Here is a 16,421-nt window from a genome sequence, read left to right as displayed (position 1 = left end):
GCCTTCTTCAGGGGAAACCAGTAGTTTCTATGAGCTGAGTAGCTCACCTACGTTATCCTAACTAAAACTGATCTAACACATCACTCTTCAGGCCAGACAAAATGTTTCCTAAGCAAAAAACCAACTAATTTGCCATAAGACACCACTCAGCCACCATGATGATTTCCTGTCCCAGAGTAAGGAGTTCAGTTACCAGTCATTGTGGTTAGGGATCACAGCTCATTTACTATAACTTTTGTAGTTTGCTCAGAGAGAAAGCTTTATAATAAGTTTTATTTATATTGTTACTTTTCCCCGCAGCCGAAATAGCTACTTTTTTTCAAGTGATCTTTAATTTTAACAAACTAATGATAACTCTTGGTTTTGCTCTGCAGCTCAACTACCACTGAAATTATTTTGATGGTTCTCTGAACAGTAGCAACAAACTTGAAACATTCACCACAAATAGGCCAGCATTTCCAAGCAAGGCTTAAGACAAGGGTGAGCAAAGGGGAATAACTCCAGGTCACGAGCATTTCTGTGCATTAGATTCCCTCTGTGGCTGTGAAAATGACATTCTGTCACTTCTGCACGTAACAGTCAATTTCTGAGCAGAATACATGTAAGAATTGTGTGAACACAGCTCACAGAGGTTGAGCAGATCATCTGCTGAACATCTTATGCCAAGTAAGTAGCAATCAGGCAGATAGTTCCAGTGAGGCAATAGGCTGGGGCTACCAATAAATAACAGGCATGTACTTCAAAAGTTCACCAATTCCCTCCCCATCACAAAAGTCCAAGTAGCACAGCACTCTGGCTCTGCCTTACAATTTCCTCAGAGATTATCAGAACTATGCAGACTTCCCTCTAAGCCCCCTCTCTGTTCACAACACCTCCTGCAATGAGAACAGGAAGGAAGATTTTATGATGTGACATAGACCCAAATCTTTTCTTCCTGTTCCCCACCTGCACGTAAGTTTTTAAGAGAAAGGACCTGGCTCATTGCTGCTGCTCTGCTAGCTGAGATACATTCTCTGCTCCTCCTCAGACCAAATTCTGCAGTGGGACACAATCTGAGCTTCCAGGAGTCTGCATAACACATTCACATAGCTGATATCTGAGTTCAGCCTTTATTCTTTCAGCTTGGTAGTAATGAAATTGTTCTGCTTACATGATTTCTCCTGACTTCAACAAGCTTATCTCAGCATCTTGAGCAACCTGCCACTCTTCTGATTCATCAAAGGTTGAAGAATTACACGTGCTGTTTCTAGGAGAAGAAAAAAGGAAAACCATGATTTTCTGAATAGTATGGGGTCAAATATTATTTGGAAGCTTAGGTCTTCCTAAAACAGAAATGATTTAATAGCCACAATGACAAATTACATAAATTTTATTTTGCATATTCTAGTGACAAAACTGCCAGGGCAGAACTGCAGCCCTGTTCTGCTAACCACTGTGCAAAATGCAAACAGCTTCTATCCTGGCTTCATGAGCTAAGAGGAATGCAAGCATCCAGAACACCCCTTCAACAGCCTTAAGATAAACTCCCTACTGAGATGCCGTCAAGTTTAAAAGCTTTCATCAAAGGTGGAAATCTAGACTTGGGGGGCAGAGACAAGCAGCACAGTCTGGACTCACCTCTTAAACAAACCCTCCCCTGGGATATGACATTTGTCCTGGATTTAGTCAGTGAGGCGTTTTACAAATATATTCTCCAGCTCCTTATTCTGACACATGGTACACAAAATGTATTTTCTCACACAGAATCACTATCATACATCTTCTTTCCATACAAGAAATACTGGATGATTCAAACAAACACACTGAAGAAGCTGCTCCATGATGACAAAGCTGTGTGCCTCCTACACACGATGGCAACAGGAAGAATCTCTTATCCACTCCTTACCTCCAAAAAGGCAGATGCACTGGATACACTCTGGAATACCACGAACTATGAATTACAGGGCTGAGGCAGAGATGTAAGCAGCAAAGAAAAGAATGAGTTTGAGAGTCAGTAAACAAATGCTGATAGTTTCCAAGTGAGTTAGAGCTTCTCTAACTGATACTTTGCCTCTCTGCATTGCAGCAGGCTGGTAGCTAAGACAGTTAGGCTGACATTCTGCCAGAAAATGCCAGAGGCACTTATATACAGAGAATTAAACAGCTGGTTCATTCAAAAGTCAATGGGATCTAATAAAATGTGACATCACTGACGTGTGCTTTTTAAGGATAAGGTGTAATCATGTAGCGAGGGCAGAATTGTTACACTTTCTGTAGACTAATCTCAAAATCGATGCACAGTTTAGCAATTGCTTTTAAATGCGAAGGGATCTTGCTCTAAAAGCAATACTCCCGAGAGGGAAAGAACTACCCCAGGTAACAGCGCCTCCGTCTGGTCATTAGCAGCATCTGGATATACTGCATCAGTACATGCAGTCATACACGTACTTAGTGGGCTAAGCATTTAACTGTTACATCATTACACTAACACCACTGTCTGGAACTAGGAAGAATTTACTGTTGTGACTGCTAATAAAACTGCATATTCAACTGTACCCACTGTCTAACACATTTCCTGAACAGATAAAGCACTCTTATCTGTGGCATTCAAGTTTCCTCATTCCTTGAACAGCTTCTGATGCAATCTCACAGTCTAACTGTTCTCGTCCCCCTAACAGTAGCATTTCTATCTGCATGACTTTTTCACGCTGGGTGGCAGCCAGGAGATCATTATGAGCATGCAGCACTGCCCAGACCTCTGGTGGATCTGCTGAGATCCAGCTTCTCTTCCTTTCCTTTTAAAAGTGATATGAATTAGGGCTGATAAGGAGGAAGAACTGAAGCTTGGAAAAGCCTACAACAACTGAACAATTCAGAGAAGCCTTGAGACACAGACTGCTGGAGGCTGGAAGAGCATCTTGAAAAAAATGTATCACTTCATTCTTACCCTGTTCTTATGCTTTCCCTCAGGTCTCTACAGTTAGTCACTGCCTCCCAGCTGCACGGTCTACTATAGCAGGACTGCTCCTACATGCAGAAAGCATTTCTCCAACGTGGTACTACAAATGCTGTGACCAACATCATGAAAGGCTTTGGAGTTATAAACAAAAGGACCTTTTCAAAATTCAAACCTGAAAACAGCTGGTTCAGCTTTGCTCTTGAAGATTTTCTGTCTCACAAGCACCTGAGTTTGGTAGCTGCAGCTTAAGTGCCTGAGTGGCTTGCTTCATGTGGCTGAGCAGAAAAAGCTCATAAGCTGTCTGCTGTCAGTAGTGCAATGACTTCAGGAAAGAAATTTAGTCATCCAAAGTCAGAACCTTACTGAGTTATGTGAAAATCAGAAACCTGAAATGGAGAGTGGAAGATATGCAAAGCCCCCTCACTGCTGCTTAGCCCAGGAATCACCTCTGCAAATGCCACTAATGCCAAGACAAAAAGTGAAGATGTTATGGAATGCATAAATGATTTACTGGGCTTGCTCCTAGCTAGCAGGTCAGATACAACCCAGGCAGTCTAAATTAGTTATCTACCTTCCCTTCCAGCCTATCAAAGAGAAAAGAAAAAATAACAACTAGTACAGTGAAGGGTTAGAAGAAAGGATGCACTGACAACTCTTGGAAAAGAATGATTTGGGATAAAGCATGGAGGATATGGAGCTCTCTGACTTTGAGACAGGGTACACAAGAATACTGTGTACGAAGTGTTTGAGTGTCTGAGTACACGTGAGCAGAAAGGAGCAGAGGAGCCATGGCAGACCCATGACATACCTGGGCATGTGAAAGTGATGTGCAGACAGCTGAGAAAAAGAATGAATGGACCTGAAGATCTCCCACTACGTGCTGTGAGTGACCCACACATTGGTATGTAGGAAATCCCAACTATTTCTCAGAATTTTTAGGATTTAACTACGCTACCTCCAGTATGAAGGAAAAAAAAAAACAATAAACAAAACCCACACACAAAAAATGGCCTTCCCTGCCTTAAAAATGGTCAAACTCTATACGTAAGATTGAAAGCAACCAGAGAACCAGAGAAAGCAAGCTAGGAAATTATCAAAGTAAAGGGGTATCTCTGTACACCAAATGACAACGTGCAAAATCTTTCAAGATTTTTTCATTGTTGTGATATGGAAGAGGCTTGGCAAGACTCCATGATTAAGACAGCTTTCAATCATTAGGCAAATACAGTGTTTGCAAGAGGATCAGAAAATGCATTTCAAAATAAGCAACTTGGGACCATAAGGTGCTTTTCAGCCCCATCCCCGGGAGGAAGTAGCAACAATGATTATCACAGTCAGTACTATAAATTCTGGCAAGCCTCTGCCCCTGAGATCCTAAATATTGTGTTGTCTAGGGGTCACTGAGATTACAGCCAGCTCTACATGTAATCCTATCTGATTTCAGCTGTGAGGTATTTGCTCTCAAAACAAGCTGCTTTTCCTCTCAGAAGCAAAAGAAGTATAAAATTAGGTGAAATTGCTCTATTTTCCCCCTGCTCAGATCTATAAAAAATGTATGCTTTTCAAGAAACACATATTGGCAAAAATGACTGTTTTGAAAGATGATACATTATACAAAACTAAATTTTTGAAGAATATTTAAAAACATTTGAACAATAGCTTTATACAAGCATGGATATACATCAAGCTACAGTACTACAGTGTACTTTTCAAACCAAGTATTCGGATATCCAGATGGTCTTCCAGATGGAAGAAAAGATATTTACTTATTTCCTTCCTCTTCTTGTTCTCTTTATAATAAGTAACAGTGAATCTGTGAATCCAAAAGACAGTACCATTTAGCTCCTACTATAAATTAAGTATGAACAACCAGCAACCCTTGGCAGCCTGCACACTGATTTTAATAGTGACAGCTGGCCTGGGAGAACACAGACTCCTGGGAGAACTCCTTTGTACTGTGGAGAAACATGGAGGGCTATGGCGGAGCTGTCTGGATTTACTGGATTTGATGCTGCCTGCACAAATGGCTCACAATTATCTTGTGTAGTGAACGTGCAGCTGAGCACAGAAGTGTCTTCCCCTTATGCTGAGGTTGGCTACCTATACTGAATGGTTAAATGGTAAAATTCAGAAAAGCTCTCTCTCCACGAAAACAGTGTCAACTCACAGATCTGTAACGCTTTGATCCAGAGAATCTCTGTCCATCTGACTTTCACTGTGGAGCGAGTCTGATTCTTGTACTTGGCACAGCTCCTCATCAGTGATTATATCAAATGCTGCATCATCTGGTGGTTTAGAGACTTCGCCTGCAACTGTGCCATAAAAGGACATTAAAGAAACATTAGTAATACTGGCTAGTTCAGAAAACAAAAAGCAACCTAAATCCTGAAGAGTAAGATTAGGCCATTCCTCTATCTTTGCAGAAGCATTAGGTAACTACAATACCATTCAAACAAAATGATGGCACCAATTTAATCTGAAAACAGTCCATGAGTATGAAGGTCCCTGGAACCGGAGATGACCATGAAGAGGATGTCTAAGACACCTACTTACTTCTCAGTGGCATGCAAAAAGCACACTAACCAAAAGCCTTCTCACCTGGTGACACTGGTGACTCCAATGAACCTGGGGATCCCTCCTGGTTGGCACTGGATCCAGAGTCATCTGTATTGTCCACAATCACTCTGGGCTTATTAAAGCAAGCTTTGCAGCAACGCTCCTTTCTCCCACCAGGTTTTGTCACCATGTAGTTGTTGCAGCAATAGTAGCAGAAAATGCGACCGCACATTCTAGAAATTATTCAAAACCAACGGAGTTAGAATAGTACCATGCCCAGGTGGAATACATTTACATGACATAGACTGGGGCTTTGTCATAATGGTCTCACTCTCTGGAAAAGCCCAAATGTCACCACCAAAGCAGAGGTTATGATACAGAGCATGATGTTTTCTGAGCACTTCACATTTATGAAGTCGTCGCAGTTTTGTTTTTCAAAATCATTTAGATCATTAATGGGTACTGGTAAAAACACTTGCAGATTTCACAGGTTTTACTAGAAATGAGCAATTTGAAAGTTGTTGTTAGAAATCACTTCACTGTTCAGTAATCGCTACTGAATGCTCCCTACAGAGACGTTTCCAGTAATGTCTCATCCCTTTGTGGACTCGTGCTCTTTTAGGCTCTCACACATCTTCTATCAGTGATTTTGAGAAATGAACTATGAATTTTAAAAAGTATTTCATCTGTGTAAATGCTCATAGTGGATTTTGAACAGCACGATAGAGATCAGCAAACTGACCTGCAGTGGTGTCGGCGCACCATCCATGAGAACTCTCTCTGGCAGTCCAGACAATGGTTAACCTCTGTGTCGCCCTGCCACTTCTGCTCTGCACTAAGCTTCTGCTGGAACTCCAGAGCATCTGATTTTTGCCACAAAGCATCCTTATCTCTACAGAGAGACAGTTACAGAAATGAAAAGCATATAAATTATTCATGCTTGTTTACTGTTAACTAACCTCAATTTGAATGCCAGTGAAGCTTCGTCACCAAAAACTGCTTTTTCTGTAATTTCTGAGAAACTTCCAGGAATGAAGACAGATCAAGAAACCTACTGGAATTGTTGGGAATGGAGGAAAAAATACATGCCATGCAGAGAACTACATGCTTTTGCAAACAGACAGGAAATTAGGAAGGAGTTCGCACTGCTGTCGTATTTTTGACTTTGTTAAGGAAATGTAAAATTTAATCTTCTTATGATCTTGGCTATTACCTGCATCTTCAAATCAGCAATACAAGAGTGAACCACCTAGGCAGTATCCCTTAAAATCTTAAGCTAGGATTTTAATTTCTGCTCAACATTTGTTTTTATGCCAACCTGATAAGTTCTATTAAACGTTCTTCAAGGAACTGTTTTGTTCTTGTCAGGTCATCCAGCTCAGCAAACAACTTCTGGTCGTTGCTATCTTTGTCTGCTGCCATCTTGCTGAGTTTCTCACTGTAATCCAGGGCCTGATTTTTTGCTTCATCAGCTTCCTTTTGCGTCCTGATCAAACATAAATGCAATTAAAACTCTTTTTATTAGTTCAGGTGCATTCAAGACTTCCCCATGGAATTAAAAGGAAAAACATGTAGTATCAGTGAAATCGTTCTCAGCATACATATTTTTTTTCTACCTAACCAGAATCTCCCCAGTTTTCTGCATCACTGACAGTGCACACAGATCTGTTATCCAGTGAACGCAGTCAGAAATCAGTAATTTCTTGGATGCCCTGATTATAGCAAACATTACAATGGCTGCTACGCTGGGAATAAAATCAGTGTCCTTTGAAACAAACATCATTAGTAGCTGCAAGCTAAGCAAAAGAGGCAAAGTCCTATAGACACAGGTTGCCCAGCATTTGCAGGTTGCACTCCAAAAAGCATTTAACACGTACCCCTCTATAGCCTTCATGTTCACAAAAAGAAAGCAGAACAGTTTCTCAGGATATTCTTCAAACACAGAACAATTAAAAACCATAAGGTTGTGAGACCTCACTTTGCTGCACAGTCAGTGGTAAGAAGCGTCACCAGTAAGCTTTGCAGAATGCAGGTTGTGGCTTGATGATATCCTAAGTTGAGTACTTAGTCCTAGCAATGGATCAAAAATGCTTCAGCAATGCAACAAAAGGGGCCCTGCTAGTCTGAACAGACTCAGCCAATTCAGTTGAATTCAAATATTTTGCTGAGTTTTGTACTGACAATTTCCATCATAGGTAAGAATCACCAGCCTTCCCATAAAAATAGATGTATAGATCTCAGTATAAGCATGTAAAAATACGTAGGATTTTGTTAACCCATCAGTATTCATGACTTAAGATCCGCTTTAGACTGCCAGACAATTCACATCACACTGACTCACATTACCATCCTTGGAAACGTAGCCTGCATTAGATGATTAAAACAAAGAAAGCTGTCAAGATAAGACATGCAGGATGTGGTCCCATTTAAATAATTCTTACTGTGTCTCTGAAGCATCAAGGAAAGCAGAGAAAAACAAACAGTCAAAAAAAAAAGATTTCTTCTGAATTTCTTGCTGATTTCTTCTTTAAAAAAAAAAGGGGGTTTTGAATTTTGTTACTAAACTACAAGTAAAAGGTTTGTGAAATTTCTTGCAGATTCATAAAGGAAGAGACAATAAATCTACATCATTAGCTAAATTAACAAAGTATTAAAACCTAAACCTTACATTTGTGTGTGCTGTATAATTTATGTGTTTCTTGTCTGAAGTGTCGATTTGATATTCCCCATAGAGCCCGCGCATTATTTCCCCTAATAAAACCTGGGGTACATAATATACCACATTGATTTTCTGTATGCTTCACTTATTGGACTCTCACTCAGCTTTCAGTTAATGGCCTTTGTAGAAGAAGCAGAACTCCCACCTTTCCAAGAGTTCTCTCAGAGATGTCACCTCCTCTTCCTTCTGCAGCCGAGCAGATTGCAATTCAGACAGCTGCTCTCTTGCTTCATCCAGCTTTCTAGACAGACTTGTGTTTTCAGCCTAATAAAATATTTTTTATTTACTGACATATAAAAACAACGCTTCACCAAGCACTGGACCGTTACCAACACATCTAATTAATGCTTTGAAAGAGACAGCTAAAGCCAAACCACCAATTAAGATATTATTGTATACGTAGACATAAATTTTTTGTGTACTAGTGATTGCTTATTTCTGTCACACTAAGGGATAAACTCAAAAGTAAGATGGTATTAAGCAGTGCCTCTAATTCTTACTATCCTGTCATTTCAGCTTTTGTCTCCATATCAAGCAAAATCTCTCAAAGATAATGGCAAAAGAATAAGCCATTATTAAGACTTTCTTCACCACCTAGAAGTGAAAAAAAAAAAGGAAAATGCTTACTTTTTGTCCTGTTCATTAAAGCTATATGGAACAGGAAGGACAATAAAACCAAGAACTTATTTCATGGATAGCCTCTGCAGACGAAACTGCCAAACTGAGTCCTCAAGGCACGTACTGACACAGCACTGTCACTTTGTAGGTTCATGAGTATCTGCCAGCAGGCACGGCCAGCTTCAGTAACCTTAATTCTCTTCTTTCCTGATCCCTTGTTCACACCTCAGCATGACACTCCCATCCCAACTGTTCAATACACACACTACAAAAATCCCCTGGCTTTTTTTTTTTTCCAGCTGGGCTATTTCTCAGTCAGATCAATTCTCTGACGCAGCGCTCCTTGCAGCCTGCAAACTGTTGGATCCAAATGTGTGACTGCGTGGAGTGGGTGTATGACAGATACCCTCCAATCCTGCATCCTCCATTTAACTAATGTGCACATGCCCAGGTCCTACATGAAACCTGACTAGCCTTAAAAGCAGGACAAGACCTAAGTGCCATCGTGATTTTAATAATTTACACATCCATGGAGAACTTTAGACTGCTACACCTGTATTTATTCAAGGACAATCTTAGACTCACACCCATTTATGCTGCCTTCTTTCTCCCTTTTTAACACTAATGCATGCTGACACACAAACCTTTGTCTTCGCTAAATCAGATCAAGCACTTACTTGTAAACCTGCAATCTCTTCCTCTGTAGCATGCTGTTGTCTCTTCTGCTCCTCAAGTTGATCTCTTAGTTTCCCACACTCTTCACTGGCAGTCTAGCAGAGAGATCAAGTCAGAGGTTAGCATTCCTCTAGCTGCCCCCACTTCACTTAAAAAAATTTCCAATCCTGAATCATGAGCACTCATACTGCCCTTTGTGGTATAAAAGCAACGCTCATGAAATACAGCTATGAGAAACACAGCTTATGGGCTCAAGAATCCTCTGTGGTCACAGACCAGCTGTGGTTTGATGTTACTTGCTATGGGCTATTACAGTTGCCAGCAAAAAGGCAGCGTAGCTTACTGGGCCTCAAAAGAGTGAGGTAGCCCAAATCATACTCATGAATCTATGATTCTATACTGAGGTTTAAGAAGTGTTTATGAAGAAGAAACATAAATGAATGTACACTATTTTTTCAAACTGGTGGGATTTCTAGATAGTACCAGTGGCATAAAATCTTTAACCATTAGGCATGTCATTTCCCATATGCAGGGTTAACTCATGATTTTATGGAAGAAAAACTTCGATCCTCCTGGCTGCTACCTTGAGCAGCTGAACACAGAAACAGATGAGGGAATTATCTGCACATTATACCAAGAGTTATTTTACCTCCACACCAGCTTAGATCATGTATGTAGATGATCTTTGAGGTCCTTTTCAACCCAGGCCACTTCATGTTGAGGCATTTTTAGATTCCCAGGCTAAGGATAGTCGCACACTAGCCTCAGAGCCTGGCCAACATAAACCTTAGGATTTCACCCAGTTATTTCTGCAGCAGATGGTAAAGCAGGGGAAATCCTGCACAGCTCCTTCAGCTGTAATAATCACATTAATTTACCTTGAATTTTGTCTGATAATTTAGAATTTCTGTGCTCATTTGAAATTTTATTGCAGACAGCTCTTCTTGGCTGGTCTCCTGAAAGCTCTGTGCCTGTTTCTTTGCTGTCTCCAGTTGTGCTTGCAGACTTGGGACAGCTGAGACACATATCTGAGCCTCCTCTAGTTTCTCTTGTAGGCTCCTGTTCTCCTGTCTGAGATTAGAGATGTCATGCTTCAGTTTCTCCTGTTGCATTGCTGCCTGTTCTTCCAATTCTTTGAGCCTCTCTTTGGCCTGGGCTAACTGCTCTTCTGCATCCACCTTTTCAGAGGACAAGGCACAAATCTGAATACCGAGTTCAGCCATATCTGTGTTGGTCCTATGGAGGAGATCTTTGTTTTCTACATTTTCCATTCTAGCAGCTTCCAAGTACTGCTTAAACTTGGAGAGTTCTTCCTTTAGACTCAGCAAATTATTTTCCAGCTCAGTTTTTTGAAGGACTACTGCTTCCTGTTCTCTTTTCAGCACTTCTTCTCTTTCTTTGCATTGCACCAGTTCTTGCACATGGTTTCTGTTGAGGGACTCTGTTTGCTCTTTCAGCTGCTGGACAAGCATTTTCTGCTCCCCCAGGACAGTCTCTGTGATTGCCAGCTCACTTTTCAACTGCTCTCTCTCATCAGTGGTCTGCTGAAGCTTGACTCGCAGGTCAAGGACTTCTGTTTGCAGCCTAGACACTTCATCTCGGTTGACTTGCAGCTGCTCTTCACTTACTGTAAGCCTGGAGGCCAGCTCTTTTGCATCTTTCTCCAGCGAAGCTGCCTGCTGTAGTTGGTGCTTTTCCATTGATTCCTTTTCTGATGTGAGGGATTCAATAAGCTTTGTCTGCTGAAGGCATGTATTTTCAGCACTGAGCTTTTCTACCTCGAGAGTCTCTGCTTTCTTCCTATGTCTTTCTGCTTCTTTTCTTAGCTGCTCACATTGGCACTCCATGCCTTGTAGCTGTATTTCCTTCTCTGCTAGCTGTGACTGTAGTGACTCTTTGCTCTCCTTCAAAGTGTCTAAGCTTTTTTCTACTTGTAAACTGTGTTGTTTGGCACCCTTCAGCTGTCCTTCAAGTGAGGCATAAGATTCCCTGGTGGTCTCTTCTCTTTCCTTTAGCTCTCTATAGTCTGATTGCAGAGCCTCTAATTTCTCCTCCAGAATTTGGCTTTGTCTCCTGGCATTCTGCAAATCTTCATCCAGCTGTTTATTCTGGCTTCGGAGCTTCTTCTCTTTTTCATCAACTGACACAAGGGCATCATCTATCTCACTCTGAAGCTGTTTCTCAGAGGCCCTCAGCCTGGCCACCTCGGCTTCCAGAGAATCTTTAGAGGCTTCCAGATTCTTCAGCTTCTCTTCCACCTTCTTCTTGGATTGCTGCAAATCTACATTCTCAGTTTTCAGCTTCCTGCTCTCCTCACTCATTTCATTCACTGTGGAGTTTTGCTGCCTCATCTGCTCCTCCAGCTCCTTGACTTTTTGGCTGAGATGCTCTTTCTCATACAAGAGCTTCCGCTTTTGCTCCTCAAGGCTACACACGGTCTCACTCACCTTTTTTAAATGACCCTCCTGTTGTTCAAATTTTTCTGCCTGTGACTGGGCTTCCTCCTTAAGTGCCTCTTCCATCTTACCATACTCCTCCTTGAGTTTCTCTTTTTCTTTCCTTGCCTCCTCAAGATCTTTTTCCAGTGACCCCACCTGAGCCAGCGACTCCATTACCTGGGTCTGGAGCTCAGCCATCTTCTTTTCTTTCAGGGTCAGGGCCTTCTGAAGTGCATCCACTTCCTTTTCCATGGTTTCCAGGCTCCTTAGCAGCTTTTCACTCCCTTCTCTGGAATCAGCAGTAAGGCAATTATATCTGGACTCCAGTTCCTTCTGTGCCTCTTCTTTCAGCCGCAGCTGCTCTTCTGCGGTTTTCAGCTGAGATGTACATTCATCACTGAGTCTTTGCATCTCTGCCTTTTCCTTTTCTGTCTGCTGAAGCTTCTCTAATAATGCCTGTATCTGTAGGGCAGAGTCACATTGGGCCATAGCTTGGTGTCCTTTTTCCTCCAAGGCAGCGTCAACTTTTGCAAGGAGGTTGAGATTCTTCTGTTCTGTGGAACTCAGCTTTGCTTTAAGCTCATCAATGCAGAGCTCCTTCATAGCAACTAAAGCCCTAGAGACCTCCAACTCCTCATTCAACAGCTGCAGTTTTGAGGCATAGTCCTCCTTACTGGTTGCCAACTGCGCCAGCTTTGTTGAATATTCCTTCTGCTGCTCCACGGCATTCAGTTCCAGTGATTGAAGGCATTTCTGCAGGTCATGAACAGTGCTTTGAGTGGAGTGTGAAACCTCACACTGCTTCTGTAACTCTGTGATCATCTTTGTCAGTCGGGAGTTCTCCTCACTGTAGTTATTGCTCTTCTCTTTTTCCAGCTGCAACTGCTCTTTCTGAAGGCTGACAGCTGCCTGGAGCTCCTGGTTTTCCATTTCTAGCTGGTGAATACTTCTCTGAAGTTCCTTCTGCCTCAGCTCAGCCTGGTCAAGCTCTACACGCATCTCTTCAAAGCCCTCAAAGTGTTCAGCATTTAGTGAGTTATTTGCATCAGGGCTGGAGGGAAACTCTGGAGCCTAAACAAGCAGAATGTGAAAGAAAGATTTTAAAACTTGAAGCAGAGCTTCATTTTTCAAAGAAAAAGACTCAAACATTCCAGAAATCAGGATGGCTTAACTTCTGGGTTTTGTTTTTTGGTGGTGACAAGAACACTGAGGAGGCATTGTTATAGTATGTAGCATCTTAACATCTGAACACCTAATTTTTTAACAATTATTTTGATTTGTTAGTGTCAGGTAAGTTTGTAATGAAGATTTAACCTAGCAAAAAGAAATGTAGACCTACCAGCTTCAAGAGGAATTACACATGCTATGTTCACATGAAAGCAAATTCGGGTTCTTAATGCACAGTGACCTTCTTTGTTGGATTCATAACACTACAAGACATCAACTTATAGGAGAAAGGGCATGTTTTCACGTATAATAAATGAAAACATACCTATCTTCATCATATCTACTTAATATATCTATTTCTTTCCCCTACAAGATTGGCATGCAGTTGAATCAGCTACCAGAGTGATTTTAATTGGCTTTTAATTAAAGTACTCTTTCTGTAGATTACCATTATGAGTCATAATTATCATAAAACTTTCAAGTTCTTTGGAATTATACCATTATTTAAAGATTTCCTTTGCCACACATTTAGTTGTATTTTGCTTACCTGCAAGTAATTGCTCACTAAGCTGCTCATGCTGGAACTGCGACTTGGGGGCTTCCATAAGTATGCTGAAGATCCAAGTGAGGACAGTGTCCTCCTGTTGATCATACAGAGATACAATATGTAAGAGAACTAAAGACATCATACATACATGTCTTTCTACTGCTGTAAGATTTATCTAGTTATAGTTACCACTAACAACTGTGCCTGTTGTCTGGGATAACAAACACTGAAGCTGATGGAAAACAAAACAGGGATGTCAAAAGCACCTAGAAGGGATTACAAGGTTGGTAGCTGTGGCTTCCCATATTCACATAAATCAGTGCAACTCAACTTTTTGAAATTGTAATGCTGTGTGGTGGATGCTCAACCAGATGGTGGCAGCATACAGCCCTGGAAAACTTCCACTGATAGGCACGGATCTGGGTCAGACCTGCAAGTTTTTATACTTTCCACTGGTCTGGAAAAAAGACCAGTTTGGTCATTGACTAATTACATGGAGAAAGTGTATACCTGTTCTAACACATCTTTCCTACATTTAAAAGCAGAAGGTGGCAATGTGTTCTTATCTTACCTGGCAAATGCTGGCCAAGCAGCATCTAAATCATAGCCTCGTGACGCCAAGTCAAACTGAACATCAGTGAGCTCATAGAGTTGACCCACAATGTCAGAACTCATTTTGGGATTCAGAAATGGGCTTCGTGCATAGTACCAGTCACTTGAAAACAAAAACAAAAACAAAAAAAAAAAAACAGAAGTACTATTCATGCATAAAAAAGCAGCAGCAGTTTCACTTGCAAAAAAAAAGAAAAAACAAAACCATCATTATTCACTCTTTCCCAGAAAAACGTGGCATGATACTTTACCTATAAACTGAAAGCAACCCTTCGGCATGAATGAAACCAAACAGACTGAATGGAGTTCACAGAAATATCCTTAAAGGAGTATCTGAATAAAACATTTTTTGTTCTAGTGCTTGGGCAAAACACTGACAGGACAAAATACCTTCTATACTCTGAATAATCACACACTAAATACATAAAGCACATACTTAATATGTCAAGGATAAAGGACAGAAAACAGCAAGCAAAGTTAAATACACTGTGCAATGAGTTGGCTTTTTTCTAAATGGCTTGCAAGTGTCCCTTCCAATTAACTGTAAGCTGTCTTTGGTGTCTGCTGGCTGGAGCAAGCTGTTCCCCTGTCTGACAAGCCAGGAATATGTGCAAATGCTTCCTGAGGCTTTGTGCAACACTAGCAAATTAATCCTCCCTTATGGTATACAGTACTGAAGATCCAGTCAAGGATCTTCAATGCTTATAAAAATGTCACCTTCAAAGCCCACATATAGATGCATCTACACCACCCACTTTACAAGCATTCAGCTGTAACAACTTTCAGTATTTACCAGTCTAAGATGAGTATGAGCCAGTGATAGAGGCTAGAAGGCCTATTATCCTTTGTATCCTATTACCAGTCCTGTGAGTCAACCGTTTGGAAAGGTTTCAATTTCTCTCAGTACCTACTGGGTCATGTTGCTTGTTCACAGTGAGCAACAGTTACTAGTTAGCAAGGTACTTTTCTATTCACCTGGTCACCTTGGTGTTCATAAAACACTGCTGTAAGGTATCTGCAAGCCTTTGATGAACGAGGGAGTAACGCAGAAATGCTCTTCCTTTCCCAAGAGATGTTCGTAGCTGGAAGAGAGAAACCACAGAGAAAAACATCTAAATATTGTTTGTGGTCATGTAGATGCATGACGAAGACAGTCTACATACATACATACACAAAAAAAAGACACAACAAGCCACTAGCTGTAAAGGAAGTAATAAGAATTGCCACTGATAGATACATTTTCCCAGTACTGTCACTGGAACAAATCTTTTTTGAATGACAAATTTATATCTGTAGTCAGCAGTTGTCCATTTTATAATATAAAAACATCACAAGAGCAACAAAATCTTCTAATATACCGAGTACATGAATATAGACTATGCTAAGGGCAATTCCTGATATAAAGCAAAATCTGAGTGTGCCCACCAAATCTGGAAATCACTGCTTAAGCTATTAAGTTATTACTTATTAAGTTATTTAAGGTGTGTATGGCCACAGCTGAAAGAGCCTTAGGGCCAGTCTAGTCACAGAACAAAGATGTATATCTCCATGGACACAATAACCTCCCAAATGCAAAAATCCTTTCTTAATACTTAGCCCTTAAATTGAAAAGATCTAATTTGTCAGACCAAGAACATCTGCATTTAGTTAATCTCTTAAGAAGACTTAAAAAACCCCAAAAACTAAATTAACCCCAACAGCAAAAGCCACTGAAAGAACTCTTTTCTTATTCCCACTGGTTTATCAATTTGAACAGCAATTATTTTTTATCCATGGAAATACTACAATGAATGCACATGACCAGAGAAGAAGAGGAGACTGAAAAGGAGCTGGTCAAAGATCATTTAGGCAAAATCAATGCCCACAGATCCATGGGCCTCGATCGGTTTCACCCATGAGATAAAGGTTTTTATTTTGTTCATGTGAGCTTACTCAAAGGAATAATGCCAACCATCCTGAGACATTATATCATGATTTTTGACATAAAGGAAGAAAACTGAGCCAGAAGATGAAACTCTGCTCTCAGTCATTCCTCTTTAACTCTGCTGACCATTTGAGAAAGTCTTAAGAAAGTTCAAACATGGCAGTTCTTCTCTCCTACAATTAGACTAAGTCCTTTCTTAAAGTGTACTGAAGATACAGGCTCTACCC

General features: G+C 40.8%; 1 protein-coding gene across 11 annotated transcripts in view; it reads right to left on the bottom strand.

Annotated features, from left to right (window-relative positions):
• FYCO1 (FYVE and coiled-coil domain autophagy adaptor 1) overlaps positions 1-16,421 on the bottom strand; it is a 35,424-nt gene that overhangs the window by 7,184 nt on the left and 11,819 nt on the right. For 6 of the 11 annotated variants that reach the window (XM_015281579.4, XM_015281577.4, XM_015281580.4 and 3 more), the window contains 12 exons: positions 15,246-15,352; positions 14,230-14,373; positions 13,659-13,752; positions 10,385-13,015; positions 9,509-9,601; positions 8,359-8,477; positions 6,813-6,980; positions 6,237-6,386; positions 5,537-5,727; positions 5,106-5,250; positions 1,886-1,945; positions 1,151-1,246 (listed from right to left, as the gene is read on the bottom strand). In XM_015281579.4, coding sequence (XP_015137065.2) covers positions 1,151-1,246; positions 1,886-1,945; positions 5,106-5,250; positions 5,537-5,727; positions 6,237-6,386; positions 6,813-6,980; positions 8,359-8,477; positions 9,509-9,601; positions 10,385-13,015; positions 13,659-13,752; positions 14,230-14,373; positions 15,246-15,352 — 3,998 coding nt within the window. The remainder of the gene's footprint in view (positions 1-1,150; positions 1,247-1,885; positions 1,946-5,105; positions 5,251-5,536; positions 5,728-6,236; positions 6,387-6,812; positions 6,981-8,358; positions 8,478-9,508; positions 9,602-10,384; positions 13,016-13,658; positions 13,753-14,229; positions 14,374-15,245; positions 15,353-16,421) is intronic. The other 5 variants (XM_046925985.1, NM_001398361.1, XM_046925968.1 and 2 more) reach the window with 3 other exon arrangements.

Source organism: Gallus gallus, chromosome 2 (genome assembly GCF_016699485.2).
Source record: "Gallus gallus isolate bGalGal1 chromosome 2, bGalGal1.mat.broiler.GRCg7b, whole genome shotgun sequence".
NCBI lineage: Eukaryota > Metazoa > Chordata > Aves > Galliformes > Phasianidae > Gallus > Gallus gallus.
The sequence above is the reverse complement of the archived record's forward strand: the minus strand, read 5'-3'. Positions and strand labels throughout refer to the sequence as shown.